The following is a 17343-nucleotide window of genomic DNA, read 5'->3' as shown; positions in this document are numbered from 1 at the left end:
TGGTGGTGCCGTGAGCAGTTGCCCCTCAGTTGCCCCCCCCCCCCACACCCCCATGGTGGCCCACCGCTGCGGAGGGATCCCCACCCCCAGCAGAGGGCCTCCTACCCCCCATCGAGCACTGAGGTGGCAAGCCCAGGGCCCCCAGGCTCTGTGCCTGCAAGCAACAGTGGCTACTCACCTCCTCAGCTTCCCAAAGAAGCCCTTCTGCCAAGTTCACGTTTTTCAAAAGGAATACTAATAGGTGCCAGTGTGACCACTTGCTAAGGAAGCTGCTGAATGACAGGAGGCCATTGGATATGTAGTGGCTCTCGCTAATTGTATGGAAGTAGGACTTAAGTAGGACTTGGTTTCTCGCCATGCTACGGCAAGATCCCAATTTCACCCACAGGGGTGGGCTGGTTGCATCGCAAACGGTTTGGCACCTGGCCCGGATCTTGTTTTTAGCCTCTCCCTCTATTCACCGGCCTTGTTACACTTAGACAAGACTGCAACAAGGCCGGAGATCATGCTCTGTGACTCCTAATTCTAGATCCCACCTCCACCCCCCCATCAATGGAAATATCCTCGCAGCATTTACCCTGTCAAACCGCCTCAGAATCAGATATATTTCAATAAAACCAACTCTTATCTTCCAACCACCACTGATTACAGTTCCAACCTTCTCAACCGTTTCCCTCATCCCAGGAATCAATTGAGTGAACTTTCTCTGAACTGCTTCCAGGTGTCCTTCCTTAAGTAAGGTGTCCAAAACTGTACATAGTTTTCCAGGTGTGGTCTCACAAATGCCCTGTAAGTTGTAGCACAACTTTCCTACTTTTAAACTCCATTCCCCTGCAGTAAAAGCCAAACTCTGTTTGCCTTATCTTCACACTGACCTTTTGTGATTCATGTGCAAGGACACCCAGACCTGTCTGTCCTGTAGCAATTTGCAATCTTCCTCTGTTTAAGTAGTACTCTGCTTTTCTATTCTTCCTCCCAAATTGAACCTCACATTTTCCCAAATGACACACCATCTGCCACATTTCTGCCCACTTAGTTAACCTATCCATATCCCTTTGCGTACTCCTTATATGCTCCTCGTAACTTGCTTTCCTTTCTACCTTCATATCATCAGCAAATTTGGCTGCAGTAAAATCATTCCCTTCATCCAAGTTATTAATAGATTGTATAATGGTGAAGCACCATAAATTACTATCTTAATAAGTAAACCTTTATGTTGCACCTTATTGAATGCCTTTTGGAAAACCAAATATGCTACATCTACTGGCTCCCCTTTATCCATTCTGCTTTTGCACCTTCAAAGAACTCTAATACATTTGTCAAACATGATTTCCTTTTCACAAAATCATGTTGTGACTTTTCCTGATAGTGTTATGACACCCTGGGCAAATGCGTGGTCAAGTTCAGCCCCACATGCCCCGGAGCTCCAGTATAAGTGAATTAAACAATAATTTGTATATAGTTTCTGAGATCTTTGGCCCTTGAGGGCACCAATGACTTACAGGCACCACATTTGTAAGTGAAACACTAAAAACGGTTTACTCGTAACAACAAGATAGATGAGACATACAATGGTTATCATAGAATATCGGCCAGCTAATCTATTACTTCACCCTCCCCCCCCCCCCCCCCCCCCCCCCACCTTTAACATCCCATCCTCTACCCAAACACATACACAAGGGAAAGGGAGAAAATAAGAAGGAATAAAATATAAGAGATATTGTGCTGATATTGAGATTGTTGTAGCTGACTATCTTCCCAGAATGCAGAGTGCTGAAACCACCAGTTAGTTTGGAACTTCTGGCTGGAACATTCATGCCGGACTCACAGGCTGTGGAATCCCCTCTGGAGAGTCACTTAATTTGTATTGACTTGGGCCTTTTCACAGAAGATCCCCCTCAGGTCTGTTCAATTTGAATTTGCTCCCACCAGATTAACTGTCAGTCTCACTGAGTTAGACTAGAGTTTTCCACATGAGAATTTCAAATTCTTTTAAAAGAATTTCAAGCAACCCCCTCTGCCTGCAGCTGATGCTAGAGTGGACTTTGTTGCAGGTCAATCTGGCTGTAGAGAGAAAGGTCTTTGTCCTGGAACTTCATAAATAATCCATCAAGTGAGAGAGAAATCAGAACTCTGGCCTTCTACCTGCTTGAACAAAGCAAAACTGACTACTTGCCAATGGTTTCACAGGCTGTAGTGCAGAGAGAGAAAGGTTTTTAATCACAGGCCATCAAATAAGAAAAAGATCAGACCTGTGGCTCCCCAGCTTCTTGATTCAAAGCAAAACCTAAATCCCGAGAACAAGTCTGTGCCTGCAGAACATTCTGGACCAACCCACACCAATCAACATGAAGGATCCGTTAAGGTCTGAGAATTTAAAGTAATAATTTGGCTGCTAGCCAAGTCCATCAACATATGTCACCACTGGCCAAACCAAACAGCACATTGTACTAGGTATCTCCAGAGGTCAAACCAAACAGCACATCTTGCCGGGGGTCTCCCGTTTATTTTTAAAATTAAAAGTGCAGACCATCATAAAGGCATAAATCCCAGCAACTGTCCAGGCACAAAAGTTATAACCGCAAAGAACAACAGAAAATAAAGGGAACACAAAGGGGAAACCAGGTTTAAACAAGAGGATCCTTGCAATAGATTTATCTATAATTCAGCTACTCTTTTCATTTTTATGAACTTTTAAAAGCTTCTACTGCCTGTTTTTATAGTTCTCTAATATTCCGATTTCTCCCACTTTTTTGATTAGCAATCTTTTGCTGGTTTGTAAAATGTTCCCAATCTTCTGCCCTACCATTAATCTTTGGAGCATTGTATGCCTTTTTTTTCTATTTAATACCACCCTTGTCGGTAATATATCTGATGTTATTTGAATGGGTAGCATGGTGATGCAGATATGGATTCCCCCTGGCAGACACCCTTATTAACTGCACCAGTCTTGCCATTCTCTGCTACTAGACACTCTTACAGTTTATCTAGAAACCTCAGTATTTACAAACCACTGGACTGCAAAGAGGCTGTTGAAGTCATGTATTATCTGCTTCCCAAATCTTTTTGAATGCAAAAAGAATAGACTTCAATTTAGAAATTGGAGCCTAATCTAGTCATAGCATCCATTCTGGCACCTCAAGCATGGTTTTATGTATGCTTTCATAACCTCAGGATGTGGTAAAGTACTTCACAGCCAATTACTGACCTTTAAAATGTTGTTCTGTAGCAAAATGCAGAAGTTAACTTGGGCAAATTGAGATCCAATAAACAGCAATGAGGTGAATAAACAATTTATCTATTTTAGTGATGTTGGTCAAGGGAGGAAGTGGGATGGATAGGTGCCTCAATATCAGTATTTCTACTACTTTCTCTTTGCTTTGCATGGTTCATAGGTGTGCAACACATTTCCTGTAAGATTGCTGCACACATGCATATAAACACATACATGATAAGTCAGTGGGACTCTATTTAACTGACTGTTTGTGGACTACCTCAAGTACACAGGTTTAGTACTTCTTTTGGATCTTTATTAAACTTATTTACAGGATGTGGGCATCACTGACTAGGTCAGCAAGTATTGCCCATCCCCAGTTGTTCTTGAGAAGGCAGCTGTGAGCTACCTTCTTCAACTGTTGCAGTCTCTATGGTTTAGGTACACCCACCGTACTGCTAGGAGGGAGCTCCAGGATCTTGACCCAGCAAACTTGAAGGAATGGTAATATGTTTCCAAGCCAGGGTGGTGAGTTACTTCGAGGGTAACATCTAGGTGGTGGTGTTCCCATGTCCCTGCTGGCCTTGTCCTTCTAGATAGTAGCAGCAGCGAGTTTGGGAGATGCTGCCGAGGGAGCCTTGGTGAGTTCCTGCAGTGGATCTTGTAGATGGTATACACATGCATAAGTGTTGGAGGGAGTGAATGTTTGTGGAAGGGGTGTCAATAAAACAAGTTGCTTTGCCCTGGATGGTGTTGAGCTTCTTGAGTGTTGTTGGAGCTGCACTCATCCAGGAAATTGGAAAGGATTCCATTAAACTCCTGATATGTGCCTTGTTGATGGAGAACAGGCCTTTGGGGAGTCACGGGATGAGTTACTTGCCACAGAATTTCTATCCTCTGACCTCCTCTTGTAGCCACAGTATTTATATGGTTGGTCCAGTTTCTGGTCAATAGTAACCTTCAGAATGTTGATGGTGGGGCTTCAGTGATGGTAATGCCATTGAATGTCAAAGGATGATGGTTAGAATCTTTCTTGTTGGAGATGGTCATTGTTTCGCACTTGTGTGGCATAATTGTTATTTCCCTGGATATTGTCCAGGTCCTGCTGTATTTGGACATGGACCTCTTCAGTATTTGATGAGTCATGAATGGTGCTGAACATTGTGCAGTCATCAGCGAACATCCCCACTTCTGATCTTATAATGGAAGAAAGGTCATTGATTAAACAGTTGAAGATGGTTGTGCCTAGGAATCTGAGGAACCATGGGATTGCAGAATATTAAGTTTCTGCTTTAGATTTGCTTCAAGAAATATTGCTCTGTTTGCTTATGTGTACTTGAACTATAATTAGAGATCAAAAAATGTGACAATAATAAAAGCCTTTCATATTTAAAACTTGGCTCCCCAAAATGCAAACTTATGCACAGTGCACCTATTTATTTTTTTTATTTTTTTTTAAATTTAGCGTACCCAATTTTTTTCCAATTAAGGGGCAATTTAGTGTCGCCAATCCATCTACCCTGCACATCTTTGGGTTGTGGGGTGAAACCCACGCAGACACGGGGAGAATGTGCAAACTCCACACGGACAGTGACCCAGAGCTGGGATCAAACCTGGGACCTCAGTGCCGTGAGGCAGCAGTGCACACCACCGTGCTGTCCCTTTGAGATCAGTACTGAATGGTGCTCGCCTAAGGTCTTCAAGGTCCTCACACCTATTTCTAAGCAAACCTTGGGTAATGTTAGTGAATTAATGTATTGTTTGCTATTCACTCTCACAGTAAACTATAAGGTTGTATTAAAGTTGTGTTCCTGAATTACCTTAAAAGAGTGTGGCGAGTGATACCGACGCCAGACCAGATCCCAACAGTAGCTAAAATGCTGGACCAGAACCGCAACGTTATTTTTATTTTTAAGACTGTGCGGACAGATTGATTCGCTCCAGGGGTGATTGCATAAGAAAAGGGCTTGGTTATTTTTACAGACAAAACTTTATTAAAACAAATAAAAAACAATATTTAAACTTTTCAACTTCAAACCTAACATGAACAGCTTACATGTATCTCTTAACCCGAACATACTATTTCCCATTAAACAGCACATAAAATGAACATACAGCTCTCAACTCCAGTTGGCAGGCAGGCAAAAACAATGGCTTGCATTTACAGAATATTTTCCTGTGGTTCCTGAAGCTGCTTCAGACTCCTTTTCGAAAGCCTGTCTCGGTGGCAGCTTTCCATGACCTCTCCAGATGGTTTTCCAAATCCATCTGGTCCCACCTGTTTGAACAGGATTCATTTTCTCTCTGAGCTCTGCTGAGCCCCTCAGGTTCTGTCCTGGTGTCCAGACAAACTCCGCTATCTGGGCTTTTGATTGCCCACTCCCATTTACACGAAAGAACAGGGCCATGCTATGTTTATACAATTAACCTCCAAGTTAAAGACAAAAGGAATGGACTTTTGGCTGGTAACATTAGAGTGTCCTGGAGGACAATGGATCTTGAGTGAATCACCTGACTGAACATTATTTCCATTCATGAGTTTAAGTATGAAGTCACTCCAGCTGCCACTCCACCCCATGGAGACCCCAGGGCCCCATGGGCACCGCCTGGGAGGGGGGAGCACTGGAGGCCAACCTGGGAGACAATGGCAATCTCCAGCTCTCCCGAGTCCCTGCCTCCTCACCCCGGCATGCCTCAAGGGTGGTCTGCAGAACAGGGCGGAATGGCGCTGTCAGTGTCTCTGGTAAGGTGGCCAGTGCTTTCTGGCCCCAGGCCCTCCAGAGGCATCAAAGGCCACAGGGCGTAAAAAGCAGCAGGTTGCCTCCACCTTTAATCCGCATCCTGGGGACGCAACTTAGACCTAGTGACGGAGCATGGAAACTTAGGAAGATCACTAAGTGGGCACTGGGGAGGGGGTGTGGGGGGCGGAGGAACACCATTGTTAGCTTGGGACAGGTAGGGTTTCAGAAGTGCACAATTAAAACGTTCTACACCTGATACATGTGAACCCTCTGTCCCGTTACTCCACATAGCACGCTGGCCTGCACCCCACCACCTATTACTCTCTGTTCCCCCAACCCCATGCACAATGGTCCTAGATCAGGAGCCTCAGATACGCACCATGTGCAGGTGATGGGTGTGCGCTTGCTATCAGCAGAAAAACAGGAGTCAGACTATGGCAGAGATGGAGGAGCTGACCTCACAGCAGGTTATCATAATGAGCCACTGACAATGTCAACACAGGTCCATCACCCAGGAGTGATGTTATACAGACCCTGTATGGGTAGAACAAGGTAGTCGAGTGGCGTGGGACGGGGGCGGTATGGGGGTCACCAATGGGGGAAGGGAGGTGGTCTGGGCGGGGGGGGGGGGGGCAAGTGGGTGAGGTGACGGATGAAGCCCCATCCAATGAATAGTGGGCAAGGATGAGGGCCTGCTCGCTCTCCGGGCCTGCTGGCACCTTGACGTCACCGTTGCCAGACCTCTTTGCCCTGGCTGGTCCCACGGGTCCTTCCCGGGCTCGTCCTCCAGCCGCTCCTCATCCTCTTCCTCAGACAAGGCCACCTGTCCCTCCTCCTCCACCTCCAGCACATCGCCCTGCTGATGTGCCAGGTTGTGGAGGAAACAGAAGACCACCACAAAGCGGAGACCCTCTGGGGGATGTACTGCAAGGCACCATTAGAGTGGTCCAGGCATTGGAACCTCATTTTCAGCAGTCCAATGCTCCTCTCAATAATAGCATGGGTGGTAACACGGGCCTTGTTATAGCAGGTCTCTGCATCCGTCTCTGGCCTCCGGACTGGCGTCATCAGCCAGGACCTCAGCGGATACCCCTTATCCCTCAAGATGTCGGGGATCTCCAAGTGTCCAAGATGCAGCTGTCGTGCACACTCCCTTGGAAGCATGCACACACGTGCATAGTCTGAAGTGGTGGTCACACATGAGTTGAACATTCAATGAGTGGAACCCCTTCCTGTGAAGGAAAGGTGCTCCCTGATGCACTGATGTATGCAAGGCAACATGCATGCTATCAATTATCCCCTGGGCCTGGGGAATCCCGGCGATGGCAGAGAATCCTGCTGCCTGGGCAGCTTGATGGGCCTGATCCAGCTCAAAGTTTATATAGTCTGCTGCCCAGGCAAACAGGGCATCCGTGGCCTCACAGATGCACTTGTCGGCTGTAGGTTGCAAAATGTCGCACAAGTCCCCACTTGAACCCTGAAAAAAGCTGGTGGCATAAAGGTTCAGGGCTGTGGTGACCTTCACGGCCACGGGGAATAGGCATCCTCTTCCTCCACAGGGTGCATCTTTGAGGTCATGGATGCCCAGTTTGCCTGGGCAGCAGACTATATAAACTTTGAGCTGATCAGGCCTATCAAGCTGCCCGGCAGTCGGATTCTCTGCCATCGCCGGGATGCCCCAAGGGTGGAAGATGTCGGCAAGGACATGGCTCAGGTGCGCACCATCCCCTTGTTGAGACGAAGTGCCCTGTGGCACATGTTGCACTGTCCAATATCTCCTCAAACGACCATCGACATCGGTACACCTTGGGCCATTTCTGACCTCCACCTCGGGTCTCTCCCCGGCCTAATGGGTGGCCGGGTCTGCAGGGTGTGCGGTGGCCCCCTTTACATGGGATGCCGCCTCAAGCCTGCGTTGACGCTGCCATCTTCTCCTGCGTCTGGTCACCTGACTGCCACCAGCACTGCGAGAGTTACCATTGCGGGGTCAATAATAATATCCACAGTGTTATATCTGTAAGGTATTGGAGAAGGTGAGAGACTGTCAGTCAGTTATGGCTTCCACTCCAGGACCCTCAAAGCCCCCAAGCTTCCCCCACCCTTATTTGTCCCACCCTCCCTCATAGTGCAATCCACCAAGCCAGTTGTGGTGGTGAAACCCCGGCCTGCACACACACCCCCAGCCACTGCAGGGGCCCCTAGACCCCTTGATCCCAGACACTGGCCGTGAACATTCAGGGGACCGAGATCAGGCACCCTCCCCTGGTCCACACACACACCCTGGAGTCGCAGGGAAATCCCCAGTGCTGAAGCCCAGCTCTAGAGTATTTGATTGTTGGCTGCTGCCTCTGTGGCCTCACAGTTTGGCTGGAATGTGAGGCAATAACACTCATCTGAGACACGGCAAGTTTGTCGACAAGAATCCACTTGAGAATATTTTGTTTATTAAACGGTCAGCAGTAATAAAGATTTGAAAATCAACTACGTAACATTCCACATATCACACTAACCATTAAACAACAAGGAAACATCACCATTCCATATTGGTACCAATACAAAGCTATACTGGCTCATTTTCACAAGACAAAACATACACTCTTACCCTTCCCAGAATCCTCAACAGAAATGGGAGACAAGCCTGAGAATGCGTTATCATGTCCAGAGCTTTGCCTTGAAATTATCTACCCATCAATGAGTATCAGTGTCATTCTCCCAGTCCAGGAGCCGTAGCTGTGCAAGGCCCTCCCACATGGCCAAATCCTGGCATTCACATATTCCACTGGCGCTCAAAGTGCAGTTGAGTATCCTTGACATCCAGCGTTTAACCCGCGGTGACGTGCGCGTTACAAGCAGCACTCACCACACCAACAACAAAGGCATCAGCAATCTGTGAAAGCATTTCTTCAACAGCCTTAGCAGGTGGCACATTTGGAACAACGTTGCGCACAAGGTCCCGCAGCATCTTCTTGCTTCAAATCAAATTGCTTTCTGGACTCATATGTCCCCCTAAACCCGATGTTCCAGGACCCAGCTTTCTTCGGAAAAATTGTCCTTTTTTCCGTCTACAGAAAAGGAAGGAAACAGCAACAGAAGCCTCCAGGCACCTGCAGCCACCAGCAGGAGCACAGCAAACACAACCTGCAGCTGTGACGTGCTCACATAACTAACATTGCCAATTCCCGATTAACAATAACCTTCATCTGTGCAGCCAGAGGCTGCTCACAGTCAGCACCACTTTTCCATGGACAGGGCTCTGCCCTGAAGGTGTTTGGTGGGACATGGGCAGCAGCTGTTGTTGCTACTGTTACAGGTATACACAATCTGAGGGATGGCCTGTAGGACCCACGGGCGCTGAGCCCCTCACCCTCCCCAGCCAGGGAGAACACCCCCCCCCCCACAGGTGCAGGGCACCACCCTCCCTCACCCTGAGCACTGGGACAGCAGCTCCTGTGCCCCTGGGCTCCACGTTCGATTGCTAAAATGGCTGCTCACTTCCTCCAGTCCCACAGCAGTCTTGCACTTGGTTCCCATTTTTCAATAGGTTTTCTAAATGGCATCAGGGTGACCTCTGGCTAGGGAATGGGAACAGGAGGTCATTAGATAGGGCATCCGTCTCATTAATGAGATGGTGATTGCCCTCAATTGGTATTAATTGGTACCTTGCCACATTGGGAATGATCCGCAACCCACCAACGGGAGGGGGCTGATTAGATGGGAAACCGATTGGTGCCTGGCCCGGCTGCTGATTTCATCCTATCACGCGGTTGAAAAGGCTCGCATAGATCTGTGCCGGTACGACGTGGCCATTAGATCACGCCCATAGTCTGATCAAGAACAGTCAGCATGGTTTCATGAAAGGAATATCATGTCTGACAACTTTACTCCAGCTCTTTGAGGAGACATCAGCCAGAGTAGGTCGAGGAGAACCAGCCATTGTTGCATATTTAGATTTTCAAAATGCATTTCATAAGATGCCACACAATAGATTACTATTTAAGATCGGAGCTCATAGTGTTGGAGGTAATATTCAAGCATGGATAGAGGGATTGGCTAATTAATAGGAATCAGTGAGTATTGATGGGCTTTCACAGGTTGGAGGGCAGTAACCAGTGGAGTGCCAGAGGGATCAGTGCTGGGACCACTGCTCTTCACAATATATATTAATGATCTGGAGGGAGGAACAGAGTGTACTGTGGTCAAATTTGCAGACAATGTAAAGGTAGTAGGGAAGGCAGATTATAAGGAGGATATAAATAGTTTTCAGAGAGAGATTGACAGGTTAAATGAGTGGGCAGATAATTGGCAAAAGGTATTCAATGTGAGAAAATGTGAGATTGTTCATTTTGGAAGAAAGAATGAGAAGGTGGATTACTATTTAAATAGATGGACACTGCAGAAAACTATAGCACAAAAGGACTTGGGGGTCTTAGTTTATGAAACCCAGAAAGCTAGCAGACAGATTCAGAAGGTAATAGCGTCATGGAGTCATAGATGTTTACAGCATGGAAACAGGCCATTCGGCCCAGCTGGCCCATGCCACCCAGTTTCTATCACTAAGCTAGTCCCACTTGCCCACCACATTTGGTTCATATTCCTCTGTACCCAGACTGCCCATGTAACTGTCTAACTGCTTTTTAAAGGAAAAAATTGTACCCCCCTCTACATTGCCTCTGGCAGCTCGTTCCAGATGCTCACCACCCTCGTGTGAAGAAATTTCCCCTCTGGTCTCTTTTGTATCTCTCCCCTCTCACCTTAAACCTATGCCCTCTAGTACTAGACTCCTCTACCTTTGGGAAAAGATGTTGACTATCTACCTTATCTATGCCCCTCATTATTTTATAGACCTCTATAAAATCACCCCGAAGCCTTCTACACTCCAGGGAAAAAAAGTCCCAGCCTTTCCAGCCTCTCCTTATAGCTCAGACCATCAAGCCCTGGTAGCATCCTCGTTAATCTCTTCTGCACTCTTTCTAATTTAACAATGTCCTTCCTATAATAGGGTGACCAAAACTGAACACAGTATTCCATGTGTGGTCTTGTACAACTTCAACATGACGTCCCAACTCCTGTATTCAATATTCTGACCAATAAAACCTAGCATGCTGAATGCCTTCTTCACCACCCTGTCCACCTGCAGCTCCACCTTCAAGGAGCTATGAACCTGTATCCCAGATCTCTTTGCTCTGTAACTCTCCACAACTCCGAACCATTAACCATTAGGTCCTGCCCTGATTTGATCTACCAAAATGCATCACCTCACATTTATCCAAATTTAGCTCCAACTGCCATTCATCGGCCTACTGGCCCAATGGGTCAAGATCCTGTCGCAATCTTATTTAACCTTCTTCACTATCCACTATGCCACCAATCTTGGTGTCATCTGCAAAATTATTAACCATGCCTCCTACATTCTCAACCAAAACATTAATATATATAACAAATAACAGCGGACCCAGCACCGATCCTTGAAGCACACTGCTGGTCACAGGCCTCCAGTTTGAAAAACCACCCTCCAAAACCACCCTTTGGCTTCGGTTGCCAATCCAATTTTATATCCAATTGGCTACCTCATCCCGGATTCCGTGAGATTTAACCTTTTGCAACAACCTACCATGCGGTACCTTGTCAAAGGCCTTGCTAAAGTCCATGTAGACAACGTCGACTGCATTGCCCTCATCTACCTTCTTAGTTACCCCTTCAAAAAAATCAATCAAATTGGTGAGACATTTTCCCATTACAAAGCCATGCTGACTACCCCTAATTAGCCCTTGCCTGTCGAAATGCCTGTAGATTCTGTCCCTCAGAATACCTTCTAACAATTTACCCACTACAGAATTAAGGCTAACCGGTCTGTAGTTCACAGGCTTATCCCTACAGCCCTTCTTAAACTAGGGCACAACCTTTGCTACTCTCCAATCTTCAGGCACCTCTCCTGTGGCTGTCCATGATTCAAATATCTCAGCTAGGGGGTCGTCAATTTCCTCCCTAGCCTCCCACAAAGTCCTGGGATACATTTCATCAGGTCCCAGGGATTTGTCTATCTTGATGCACTTTAATACCTCCAGCACCTCCTTCTCTGTAATATGTAACCTCCTCAAGACATCACTTTTTATTTCCCCAATTTCCCTAACATTCGTGCCTTTCTCAACAGTAAATACTGATGAGAAATATTCATTTAGGACCTCTCCTATCCCTTGTGGATCTGTACATTGATGACCTTGTTTATCTTTAAGGGGTCCTATCCTCTCCCTAGTCACCTTTTTACCCTTTATGTATCTGTAAAAGCTCTTTGGATTTTCCTTTGCCTTACCTGCCAAGACAATCTCATCCTATACACTTCAAGGGATCCATTGGATCCTAGCTGCCCATGCATGTCATATGCCTCCTTCTTCCTTTTGACCATGGCCTCAATATCCCGAGTCGTACAGCGTTTCCTCCTTCTACCAGCCTTACCCTTCACTCTAAGAGGAATGTGCTCACCCTGAACACCTTTTTGAAAGGTTCCCACTTACCAGCTGTCCCCTTGTCTGCAAATAGGCACCCTCAATCAGCTTTTGAAAGTTCCCGCTTAATACCTCAAAATTGGCCTTGCCCCAATTTAAAATTTTAACTTTTGGGGCAGAACTATTATTCTCCATAGCTATCTTAAAACTAATGGAATTATGGTCACTGTCCCAAAGTGATCCCTCACTAACACTTCTGTCACCTGCCCTTCCTTATTCCCCAAGAGGAGGTCAAAATTTGCCCCCTCTCTACTCAGGCCATCCACATATTGAATGAGAAATTCTTCCCGAATACACTCAACAAATTTCTCTCCATCCAAACCCCTAGTGCTTTGGCTGTCCCAGTTAATGTTGGGAAAGTTAAAGTCACCAACTATTACTACCTTATTTTTCTGGTAGTTATCTGTAATCTCTTTACACATTTGCTCCTCAATATTCCACTGACTATTTGGGGGCCTATAATACAGTCCTATCAAAGTGATCTCACCCTTCTTATTTTTCAGTTCTACCCATAAAGACTCAGTAGGTGAACCCTTGGATATAACATCTATCTGTACTGCCGTGATGTTGTCCTAATCAAAAGTGGAACTCCCCCTCCTCTCTTACCTCCTGTTCTATCTTTCCTGTATCACCTGTACCCCAGAATATTGAGCTGCCAGTCCTGACCTTCCTTTAGCCAAGTTTCAATAATATCCCAGTCCCATATACCTATCGATGCCCTGAGTTCAAATGCCTTGCCTGTTAGGCCTCTTGCATTGAAATAAATGCAGTTCAATCTGTTTCTCTGCCTTCCACTTTTCTCCTTGCTGGCTTTTGTTTCTATCCTCTCTTTACTACCCTCCGACTTCCTGCGTTCGTTCCCATCCCCCTGTCATATTAGTTTAAACCGTCCACAACAGCGCTAGCAAACAACCCCCCTAGGACATTGGTTCCAGTCCTACCCAGGCGTAGACCATCCAATTTGTAATGGTCGCACCTCCCCATAACCGGTTCCAATGTCCCAAAAATCTGAATCCCTCCCTCCTGCACCATCTCTCAAGCCACGCATTCATCCTGTCTATCCTGTCATTCCTACTCTGACTAGCACGTGGCACTGGTAGCAATTCTGACATTACTACCTCTGAGGTCCTAGTTTTTAGTTTATCTCCTGACTTCCTAAATTCAGCATGTAGGAACCTCATCCTGTTTTTTACCTATATTTTTTGTGCCTTTATGCAGCACAGCAGCTGGCTGTTCACCCTCCCCCTTCAGAATGACCTGAAAACATTTGAAGACATCCAGGACCCTTGCACCCAGGAGGCAACATACCTTCCTGGAGTCTCGTTTGAGTCCACAGAAACGCCAGTCTACTACCCTTACAATCAAATCCCCTATCACTGTAGGGAAGGCAAATGGCATGCTGGCTTTTATTTCAAGGTGGCGGGATTATGAAAGTAAAGAGGTGTTGTTGCAACTGTACAACCTACTAGTGAGGCCACATTTAAAATACTGTGTACAGTTTTGGCCCCCTTATACAAGGAAACATATCATGGAGGCAGTACAGACAGGTTTACTCAGGTGATCCCAAATATGGAGGTACTGCCATATGAGGAAAGATTGGACAGGTTTGGAGTTCAGAAGAAATGAGAGGCGATATGATTGAAACATATAGGATTCTTAGGGTAAATGTTGTGAGGATGATTTCATTCATGGGAGAGTGTAAGACCAGTGGACATTAAAATGTTTTGATTGAATTGAGCCCTATGTCCAGTTTAGTGGGGTGTTTCTTGGCACCTGCAATGCTGGAAAGGTCCCGCTATCCAACGTCATTTTGCCGTTTGTTTGGCCTCAGGAAGAGCGTCCCGTTGCAGGCACAGTTTTGCCATTTACAGGAAGATTATTTGCGGATTGGGGTGGATCTCTTGACCCCCCTCAGCGATTCCACTGTGGACTACGGTCCCTCCCATTGCACCCAGCGTACCTCATCTGGGGTCGTCAAGCCCCTCACCCCACTTCTTATGGGCAAGGCACCCACGGTACCTTGGCACTGCCAACCTAGCACCCTGGCGGTGCCACTGCCAGCTCAGCAGTGTCACCTGCGCACCATAGTCATAGAATTCCCAGGTGACAGTGCCAAGGTGCCAAGGTACCCAGATGCCAGGATACCACCCTGCCAATTCCCAACCACCTGGGGGTCTCCAATGGCTTGGCATCTCCCAGGTGATGTTATGATTGCTTCACCTTTGTGTGCACCAGTACTAAATGGAGCCCTGGTGACATCTTCCAGGTGCAGTTGGTGAGTCCTGAGCCCTGAGAGAACCTGGAGAATGTATATTTAAATGAGCCCTGGAGCATTTAAATATGCATATCTGGATCTCACCCAGCGAGAGCGAGGTCAAGAATGTGACGTCTTGTGAGACTCCTTTCAATATGGCGAGACGTTTTGAGTGTCACAAATCTCGCAAGCGGCTTCAGTAGGGGACTTATGGGTTACGGAGAGAAGGGAAGAGAGTGGACTTAGTGAGTGTTAGGTCAGCCAGGATCTTATCTTATTAAAGGCGGAGCAGGTGTGAGGGGCAGAATGGCCTACCCCTGTTCCCATTTTTTAAGATCTTATTTTATAGCTGTGTTATCAATTTATGGACACCAATAGTAAACCTATAGGAAATATTCTAAATTAAAACCACAATCAATTGATGAAAAGTATTTTGAAAACAGAAGCTATGTCAGATTTCTACAGAATTCTCCTACCAGACAGACTGCAGCGGTTGAAGAAGGTGGCACGTCGCCACCTTCTCAAGGGCATTTAGGGATGGGCAACAAATGCTGGCATAGCCAATGACATTAACATCTCACAAAGAAAAGATTGGCAGGCCCTCATTTTCTGTCCATTTAGTTTACACAGTGTGCTCACAAAATCCAATCTGAAATGTTAGAAATTATTGTTGGCAACATGGTCCGCTTTTGTCCCAGTGCATAAATAGGGAACATGTTCACATGACTTTCCTCTGTGGAGTGGTTAACTCATTTAAATAAAATAGGTTAACAGCTCTGCTAAAACAGGAAACACAGGGTGGCCATGCAAATAAATTAAATGTTTATACACTAATATCACCATCTGTAATTTTGAGTCTTATACAGCTTGATGCAGTGGTTGCCCAGGAAGAAACATGTTCCATTTCCTGCATTGAGATTCCCCGAATCAGTAGCCTTAAAGAAAATAGAAAGAATATAAGAAAAACTGAAATTTAAATCATTGTACCTTGGACTGAGATCAGGAGGAGTGTTCAATGCAGAGAGATGCAGTTTTAGATTCTTATCTTTTCCGCTCCTTGCATTAACAGATTCATAATCTTGTCTGCTCCTGATCATTACACTGCAGCCTCTGATGGGAGATCTGAAGCCGATAGGGGCTGTCAGGAGCTGTTGATTAGCTCCCACAAAACTGCTGGTATTCATAGCTTTGTTAAAATTCAAGGATCGATCGCTGGTAGACAATGGTGTAGTCTCGTCTACTTCCTCCACTTCCTCTTCATCTTCTACAATAGAATCGAGTTTCTGGTTTAGGTTCCCATTTCCATTGGAATCTGACTAAGTGCAAATGGGGACAAAAAGCAGTCAGTACAGAAGTGTCAGGAACTAAACAGTTCACTTTTAACTGGCAAGGAACCTAGTAAGATAAATGACGATTAAAAATGACATGATGAGTAGAAAAGCACTTGAGTGTCTTTCACAACCTCAGGATATCCCAAACTGCTTTACAACCATTGAAGTTACTGTTGTAATGTAGGGAAACACAGCAGGCAATTTGCACACAGCAGCGTATCACAAAAAGCAATGAAATAAATAACCAGATAATCTGTTTTAGTGATATTGCCTGAGGGATAAATATTGGTCAGGACACTGGGAAGCTTTTATGTCGACCCGAGACAGCAATTTAATGTCTCATCTGAGAGATGGGTATGGTGGAAATGCTAATTGAGTACCTTGCACTCTTGAAGCAATACTCAAATTAAATGATGATGTGAATATAAAATGTGCTGCAATATCCTTGCCTGTATTTCTAATCGCTCATAGCACTTTGTGACCATTCCAAGGCTGGACAGAGACTAATACAGATCCATCTGAAGAAAGGAGGCAAGATGAACCCTTCTAAATATAGGCTTATTAGTTTTACACTAGTAATTAGGAAAGATATTTGAATGTATCATTAAGGATGCACTGTATGATTGTTTGGTTTTATGGGGGATATTTAGGACCCAAAATGGCTTCTATTTAAATAAGGATGGTGGATGAGGAAAGTCTGGTTGAAGTTTTCTACTGAGGACTTCCAAAAAGCTTTTGCCAAAGCACCTCGCAAGAGATTTCTCTACAAGCTCAAAGCCTCTGATATACTGGTATCATGTTGAGCTAGTGTAAGAATTGGCAGGGAAGAGGTAGGCAAAAGGATTTGTCACCATGGTGTCACACAGGCAGCTCTGTTGGGACAGTTGCTTTTTACTACTTCATTAATGATTTAGATGTTGGTATTGTGGGTACGATCTGCAAATTTGCAGATGATATTAAGATCAGTGTGAGTGGCAGGATTGTAGAAAATGCTCACTTGCTTCAGGCAAATCTAAGTTGTTGGGGGATTGGGCTTTTGACTGGCAAATGATAGACTGAATCTAATCACCTTTGAAAGTTTTATGTATCTGGGAACAAATGCACGTTGCGATAATCTTATTTTTGACTGGTTGAAGGGTGGTGAGATCTTACAGGAGATGGCCAACTGCTGTCCAAGCAACGATGGTGGGCTGGTTTCCGACGTGGGAGGACCAATCAGGGCCAAACTCTGGTTGACTGGTTCCCCCGATGGGAGGTGGGCATTGCTGAGGCAGGCAGGAGAAAACAAGGGCTCCACAAT

The 17343-nt window shown here is 45.8% G+C and overlaps 1 protein-coding gene across 1 annotated transcript in view; it reads right to left on the bottom strand.

The window, feature by feature from the left end:
• The window catches only part of kcnh8 (potassium voltage-gated channel, subfamily H (eag-related), member 8), a 545374-nt gene that overhangs the window by 35386 nt on the left and 492645 nt on the right, over positions 1-17343 (bottom strand). Inside the window, exon 13 of the mRNA XM_038797843.1 lies at positions 15700-16028. Coding sequence (XP_038653771.1) covers positions 15700-16028 — 329 coding nt within the window. The remainder of the gene's footprint in view (positions 1-15699; positions 16029-17343) is intronic.

This window comes from Scyliorhinus canicula, chromosome 5 (genome assembly GCF_902713615.1).
Source record: "Scyliorhinus canicula chromosome 5, sScyCan1.1, whole genome shotgun sequence".
NCBI lineage: Eukaryota > Metazoa > Chordata > Chondrichthyes > Carcharhiniformes > Scyliorhinidae > Scyliorhinus > Scyliorhinus canicula.
This window is presented reverse-complemented; position numbering and strand designations above follow the sequence as displayed.